The sequence below is a fragment of the Littorina saxatilis genome, linkage group LG5 (assembly GCF_037325665.1).
Source record: "Littorina saxatilis isolate snail1 linkage group LG5, US_GU_Lsax_2.0, whole genome shotgun sequence".
Taxonomy (NCBI): domain Eukaryota; kingdom Metazoa; phylum Mollusca; class Gastropoda; order Littorinimorpha; family Littorinidae; genus Littorina; species Littorina saxatilis.
In genome coordinates this window covers 3,666,918-3,674,990 of record NC_090249.1, presented here as the reverse complement: position 1 = coordinate 3,674,990, position 8,073 = coordinate 3,666,918, and the positions used below count along the sequence as shown (strand labels likewise).

The 8,073-nt window shown below is 43.3% G+C and overlaps 1 protein-coding gene across 1 annotated transcript; it reads right to left on the bottom strand.

The window, feature by feature from the left end:
* Positions 1 to 4,461: 4,461 nt before the first annotated feature.
* Positions 4,462 to 5,910, bottom strand: LOC138965980 (protein piccolo-like). Its single transcript, XM_070338065.1, has one exon. The coding sequence runs from the start codon at positions 5,908 to 5,910 to the stop codon at positions 4,462 to 4,464; it is 1,449 nt and encodes a 482-aa protein (XP_070194166.1).
* Positions 5,911 to 8,073: the final 2,163 nt, after the last annotated feature.

The following is an 8,073-nucleotide window of genomic DNA, read 5'->3' as shown; positions in this document are numbered from 1 at the left end:
AATGAACTGGCCCTTCCATTAGCAATCAGAGACGATTAAAATATCATTTTTGGTAAAATATTTACAAGTCCACAATGTGTATCTGAACGGCTAAATTAGAATAACACTATCTTCACTAGAAAACGCGTAGAATTATTGTCTATGGAGAACGAATCAATATTTGAAATCAGTTACGATGATAAGGTACACAGATGTCTCAGTCAATAGTTTCATCTGCTGCTTGTTCACCCGAGAACTTCACAGAGAGAAAAACAGAAATTGATTTTACCAGAAAAAGATTACAAGATCTGTGTGTTCTGGCAGCACAAACGTCATAATCTAAATAGAAGACAATACTACCATCTATAAGTCATCACCGGCACGGTTGGCCTAGTGGTAAGGCGCCCGCCCCGTGATCGGGAGGTCGTGGGTTCGAACCCCGGCCGGGTCATACCTAAGACTTTAAAATTGGCAATCTAGTGGCTGCTTCGCCTGGCGTCTGGCATTATGGGGTTAGTGCTAGGACTGGTTGGTCCGGTGTCAGAATAATGTGACTGGGTGAGACATGAAGCCTGTGCTGCGACTTCTGTCTTGTGTGTGGCGCACGTTGTGTCAATGCAGCACCGCCCTGATATGGCCCTTCGTGGTCGGCTGGGCGTTAAGCAAACAAACAAACAAAATAAATCTATAAATCAACCTCCGAGGGCAAACGCTAACGCAGACACACCTTTATTTTCGAAAAGCCCCTTTAAAGCCGCACTAACAGCTCATTCTGCAGAACCTGTAGGGGAGAAGACACCAAAGAGGCAGTAAATAAGCAGAGTAACATCTCTTTTACGTCAGTGAAATGAGCTGTCAGTGCCATCACATGCTCCACACCGCCATTAAGCATGCTTACTCATGCGGAACAAAAATCATTTGCGCGTGACGGCTGTTGACGCGAAAATGCAAAAAAACCCAGATAGACTGGTAACGTTCTGAAAACCAGAAGAAAAAAATGAAGAATGGTTATGGTAGGTTATGGTAGGTTTATGGTATGTTTATGGTAGGTTATGGCAGGTTATGGTAGGTTATGGTAGGTTATGGTAGGTTATGGTATGTTTATGGTAGGTTATGGTAGGTTTATGGTATGTTTATGGTAGGTTATGGCAGGTTATGATAGGTTATGGTAGGTTATGGTAGGTTATGGTATGTTTATGGTAGGTTATGGTATGTTTATGGTATGTTTATGGTAGGTTATGGTAGGTTATGGTAGGTTATGGTAGGTTGTGGTAGGTTGTGGTAGGTTGTGGTAGGTTGTGGTAGGTTGTGGTAGGTTGTGGTAGGTTATGGTACGTTATGTAGGTTATGGTAGGTTATGGTAGGTTATGGTAGGTTGTGGTAGGTTGTGGTAGGTTATGGTAGGTTATGGTAGGTTGTGGTAGGTTGTGGTAGGTTATGGTAGGTTGTGGTAGGTTGTGGTAGGTTGTGGTAGGTTGTGTAGGTTATGGTAGGTTGTGGTAGGTTATGGTAGGTTGTGGTAGGTTGTGGTAGGTTATGGTAGGTTGTGGTAGGTTGTGGTAGGTTGTGGTAGGTTATGGTAGGTTGTGGTAGGTTGTGGTAGGTTGTGGTAGGTTATGGTAGGTTATGGTAGGTTGTGGTAGGTTGTGGTAGGTTGTGGTAGGTTATGGTAGGTTATGGTAGGTTGTGGTAGGTTGTGGTAGGTTATGGTAGGTTGTGGTAGGTTATGGTAAGTTATGGTAGGTTATGGTAGGTTATGGTAGGTTATGGTAGGTTATGGTAGGTTATGGTAGGTTGTGGTATGTTATGGTAGGTTATGGTAGGTTGTGGTAGGTTATGGTAGGTTGTGGTAGGTTGTGGTAGGTTATGGTAGGTTGTGGTAGGTTGTGGTAGGTTGTGGTAGGTTATGGTAGGTTGTGGTAGGTTATGGTAAGTTATGGTAGGTTATGGTAGGTTATGGTAGGTTATGGTAGGTTATGGTAGGTTGTGGTAGGTTATGGTAGGTTGTGGTAGGTTATGGTAAGTTATGGTAGGTTATGGTAGGTTATGGTAGGTTATGGTAGGTTATGGTAGGTTGTGGTAGGTTATGGTAGGTTGTGGTAGGTTATGGTAGATTATGGTAGGTTATGGTAGGTTATGGTAGGTTTTGGTAGATTATGGTAGGTTATGGTAGGTTGTGGTAGGTTGTGGTAGGTTATGGTAGATTATGGTAGGTTATGGTAGGTTATGGTAGGTTATGGTAGGTTATGGTAGATTATGGTAGGTTATGGTAGGTTGTGGTAGGTTGTGGTAGGTTATGGTAGATTATGGTAGGCTATGGTAGGTTATGGTAGATTATGGTAGGTTATGGTAGGTTATGGTAGATTATGGTAGGTTGTGGTAGGTTATGGTAGATTATTGGAACGTTTAATTTATGACAAAACAAAACGCAAGCACATTGCTTTCGTCGACAATAAGTTTATTATCTGGGGGGTCTGGGTGGCAAAGCCTCCCAGAAGTCGAGAAAAGTTTGCATTTGTGAGGTCATTTTTTATATTTAGTCAAGTTTTGACTAAATATTTTAACATCGAGGGGGAATCGAAACGAGGGTCGTGGTGTATGTGCGTGTGTCTGTGTGTGTGTGTGTGTGTGTGTGTGTGTGTGTGTGTGTAGAGCGATTCAGACTAAACTACTGGACCGATCTTTATGAAATTTGACATGAGAGTTCCTGGGTATGAAATCCCCGAACCGTTTTTTTCATTTTTTTGATAAATGTCTTTGATGACGTCATATCCGGCTTTTCGTGAAAGTTGAGGCGGCACTGTCACGCCCTCATTTTTTAACCAAATTGATTGAAATTTTGGTCAAGTAATCTTCGATGAAGCCCGGACTTCGGTATTGCATTTCAGCTTGGTGGCTTAAAAATTAATTAATGACTTTGGTCATTAAAAATCTGAAAATTGTAAAAAAAAAAAAATTTTTATAAAACGATCCAAATTTACGTTTATCTTATTCTCCATCATTTGCTGATTCCAAAAACATATAAATATGTTATATTCGGATTAAAAACAAGCTCTGAAAATTAAATATATAAAAATTATTATCAAAATTAAATTGTCGAAATCAATTTAAAAACACTTTCATCTTATTCCTTGTCGGTTCCTGATTCCAAAAACATATAGATATGATATGTTTGGATTAAAAACACGCTCAGAAAGTTAAAACAAAGAGAGGTACAGAAAAGCGTGCTATCCTTCTTAGCGCAACTACTACCCCGCTCTTCTTGTCAATTTCACTGCCTATGCCGTGAGCGGTGGACTACGAGTATACGGTCTTGCTGCGTTGCATTGCGTTCAGTTTCATTCTGTGAGTTCGACAGCTACTTGACTAAATATTGTATTTTCGCCTTACGCGACTTGTTTTGTCTTTCCTTGCAATTGGGAATCAAAATAATACACATTTTCAACAGTAACAAAATACTTCATATATTCATTTACCATAGTGGTTCAGTGGAATAATCCCAAAGACATATATGCCTAGTAAATAAGTCTGACAGGACTCTTTACTTTGAATATTACTATGATGATGGACTTATAACGGGGAGGGCAGGCCGTTGTCGACTTGAAGTTGTTCATAATTTGAAATATTTTAGAAGACCAAATAAACTGAGGGAGTTGGGGAAGAGCTTAAAAAGTACACTTTTTTTTTCTCTGAGAGGTACATTCGATGGCCGGGGGGGGGGGGGGGGGTGGGGGTCCTGGGTTTTGGTTGTTTTGCTTGTGACGTTATTGGCTTTTACTTCGGAAGACGGGGTGAAAAGAAGACGTCTTGGATGCATTAATCTGTGACGTTTGTCATTAAAACATTATAAAGCTTTAACATAACATCTCGAATTTAGCCACCACTCCCGAATACCCCCATTCCACACAACCGTTCTAGGTCCCGTTCCCTTAGCGACCAAGGAACGGCACGGGAATGGGATGGATCGGGAGGAGACCTTAATGGAACACCAATGGACGTAAACGGAACTCCTTTGAACGGTAGGAACGGTTGGGACGGGTGACTTCGGGCTGCATGTTCAAAATGTTAGCCATTCCCGGCCCGTTCCAAATGAACGGTAATGGCACCTTAACACATTCACAACGGAACTCATGGATCGTTAATGGAACTTAACGCAATGGTAACGCAACGCTAGCGCTCTCACACACTGAGTTGTCATACCCGCATTCCACACAGTCTAGCATCCGGTCCCAGCCGTCCTGAAGACGGCTGCCAGTACGGTCAGACGCTGCTCAAAGATGCCAAAAACGGCCGTTTGTGCAGCGTCTCATTGTTGTGGCAGCCGTCCTGAGGACGATGCATCATCGGAACGGAAGCTGGAACGGTTGTGTGGAATTGGGGTATTAGCAACACACAGTCCAGTCAAGTTCCCGCGCTATTATCGTATATTCAATGATCGAGATGAGCAGCAGGCTTGAAGGGAGAGTCGAGATGAGCAGTAGGCTAGAAGGGAGAGTCGAGATGAGCAGTAGGCTTGAAGGGAGAGTCGAGATGAGCAGTAGGCTTGAAGGGAGAGTCGAGATGAGCAGCAGGCTTGAAGGGAGAGTCGAGATGAGCAGTAGGCTTGAAGGGAGAGTTGAGATGAGCAGCAGGCTTGAAGGGAGAGTCGAGATGAGCAGCGGGCTTGAAGGGAGAGTCGAGATGAGCAGTAGGCTTGAAGGGAGAGTCGAGATGAGCAGCAGGCTTGAAGGGAGAGTTGAGATGAGCAGTAGGCTTGAAGGGAGAGTCGAGATGAGCAGTAGGCTTGAAGGGAGAGTTGAGATGAGCAGCAGGCTTGAAGGGAGAGTCGAGATGAGCAGTAGGCTTGAAGGGAGAGTTGAGATGAGCAGCAGGCTTGAAGGGAGAGTTGAGATGAGCAGTAGGATTGAAGGGAGAGTCGAGATGAGCAGTAGGCTTGAAGGGAGAGTCGAGATGAGCAGTAGGCTTGAAGGGAGAGTTGAGATGAGCAGCAGGCTTGAAGGGAGAGTCGAGATGAGCAGCAGGCTTGAAGGGAGAGTCGAGATGAGCAGCAAGTTTGAAGGGAGAGTCGAGATGAGCGGTAGGCTTGAAGGGAGAGTCGAGATGAGCAGTAGGCTTGAAGGGAGAGTCGAGATGAGCAGTAGGCTTGAATGGAGAGTTGAGATGAGCAACAGGCTTGAAGGGAGAGTCGAGATGAGCAGCAGGCTTGAAGGGAGAGTTGAGATGAGCAAGTTTGAAGGGAGAGTTGAGATGAGCAGCAGGCTTGAAGAGAGAGTCGAGATGAGCAGTAGGCTTGAAGAGAGAGTCGAGATGAGCAGCAAGTTTGAAGGGAGAGTCGAGATGAGCAGTAGGCTTGAAGAGAGAGTCGAGATGAGCAGCAAGTTTGAAGGGAGAGTCGAGATGAGCAGTAGGCTTGAAGGGAGAGTCGAGATGAGCAGCAGGCTTGAAGGGAGAGTCGAGATGAGCAGCAAGTTTGAAGGGAGAGTCGAGATGAGCAGTAGGCTTGAAGGGAGAGTCGAGATGAGCAGTAGGCTTGAAGGGAGAGTCGAGATGAGCAGCAGGCTTGAAGAGAGAGTCGAGATGAGCAGTAGGCTTGAAGGGAGAGTCGAGATGAGCAGTAGGCTTGAAGGGAGAGTCGAGATGAGCAGTAGGCTTGAAGGGAGAGTCGAGATGAGCAGCAGGCTTGAAGGGAGAGTCGAGATGAGCAGCAGGCTTGAAGGGAGAGTCGAGATGAGCAGCAGGCTTGAAGGGAGAGTCGAGATGAGCAGCAGGCTTGAAGAGAGAGTCGAGATGAGCAGCAAGTTTGAAGGGAGAGTCGAGATGAGCAGCAGGCTTGAAGGGAGAGTCTTTAACGAGCAGTCGATAAGTAAGTTTCGGATGACCGAACACTTGACAACCTCTGGGAGTGCGTTTTGGGATAGCTATTGATTCCATGGCAAGCCGACTAATGAACTTTGCGCAGTCAGCCAACTCTTGAAAAAGATATCAGGGCATTTCCAAAAGGATATATTGTCACAGACCTTCTGTTGAATAGAAATGCTTTGGTCCCACCTCGGGAAAAATGCATTGACTAGAGTATTATTGCATTTAACTTTTACACTTAAAAAAAATTCCGATTAAAGTAGCTCCGTCGTTTTACAGTTTTTCAAACCAGACACCATCTCACAAGAATTAAAATGTGGTTAAAATGTCACACAGTCGAGAGGGAAAAGGTGTTGACATTAAATACTTACTGTTGTATTGTGTACTACGTCATTGTATTGGAATTATGTACTACGTCACGGGAATAGTGCTTCATCTGGGATTTGGACAACATGGCGGATAAACGTGGTCGAAACGTGAACCCACTTGATTTACGTTTGTATTGAATGTTTGTGTGCTTAACGCATCCGTACAGACACAACACACAAACCACTTACCATCAAGCACGATAACGAAAATAATGACCGTGAAATATGAGATTTAGTTTATGCAAAATCTTTGTTGAGTTTTCCCGTGTAACGCTACATCAATAGGATACATGATCATGCATAAATTCCGCTTTATCAGTTTTTTCCCTCTCCTGGATTTGCGAGTTTCAGGGCTTGCCAAGAGGGGTGCAGGGACGCAGCAAATGTGCAGTAAATGCATCTTCTAATCTCCTCTCGTTTTGCCATTTGTCGATAAAATGGCCAAAACATCAAGGCCTAATGACGGAAACGATAAAAAGCAAACCCGGCGAGCCGTAATTCTATCTTGCTCGCATTTTCTTGTTCAGTTTTGTTTTGATTATAAAGAGCTGCACGCCTCTTTGTTTTATTCCCCCCTCTGCTTCTTTACCTCTGTAAACTTGTAGAGCTAGTTATTTTTCGATAATGACCCAGCAACCAAACAAATAACGAGCCAGCAACAGCCTGAATCCTCGATAGTGCAATGGGTTGAGAAGCTGTTCTGTTTTGGTACTACTTTTGCGACTGAAAAGTTCAGAACGCTCTATACGTACGAGATATACATCTCTGGAGCAAACAATACAAACATACCGCATTTAAATTAACAACTACTGTAGCCTGAACACATGAATCTCCATATAAAATCCATGAGTTAGGTTGTTTTCTGAATCTAGATCTGCCGTGCACACACCGTTCATCACAAGCAAATTCCCAAGGCAAGTAACTCATACTCTTGCCGACAAGAGTAGTTCCCCTTCTTTTAACGCAGTGTCTTCGACAACACTGACTGCAATCCGACGGTCAGTTTTCAACAATATTTCATTTTATAAACAGATCACACGCAACCAAATGCACACATCTCATCAATTTAAACAACATAAAGCGGTTTCATACACTATTTTCCCCAGAAAACTGAACTTCATACAGTAATTAACGTTGGAACACGGGTGCAAAAGTTCGTCTGCTAGTCCCATTTGACGAAAGAACATTATCCTAAACGGCGATACTAAAACATAAACAGAACACACAATATCTGCCTTTACCGCCACAGCAGAATAACAGCATATCTGTGTACTTGATTTTAGTCTAAAACAGGGAAACTGACAAGAAGTGTTAACAGAATAGAATGATTTGCACGGAACTATACAACCGCGCATTAATCGATCGCCTGCGCAGGTTGACTGGTTGAGTGATTCGGATTCGATCAAACTTTCGCAAAAAAAACTCCTCTTTTCTTTGAATAACTGAAGAAAGGAGGAATAAAGAGGTTACACACCTCGTCTCAGTGATTATTAAAAATAATGGTCTCAGTTCGCGGTCATGAAAAAGCTCGCTGAAGCTCGCATTTTTCATGATCCGCCAACTTCGACCATTATTTTTAATAATCACTGAGACTCGGCATGTAACCTCTACTTCTTTGTATGTTGCCAAATTATTTTACATCACAGAAAGAAAAAAGAAAAACAGTAAACTTGAAAATGTCCGTTATGTTTAGGGCGAATAAGATGGCCGCCTTGCAGGACATCGGACGACAAAATCTTTTCAGATAAGTTTCGTTTATCTCATATTGATTTTTTGTTTGTCTTGCCCACTATAAAGACCATTGGGTCGTTGTACTTGGGAATGTTTTGTTACACCCCCGTATATTCGGGCTGTAAATTGAGGTTTC

Excerpts from the sequence above, each read along its gene's own strand:
- LOC138965980 (XM_070338065.1), bottom strand. The coding sequence starts at position 5,910 with ATGGAATCAATAGCTATCCCAAAACGCACTCCCAGAGGTTGTCAAGTG.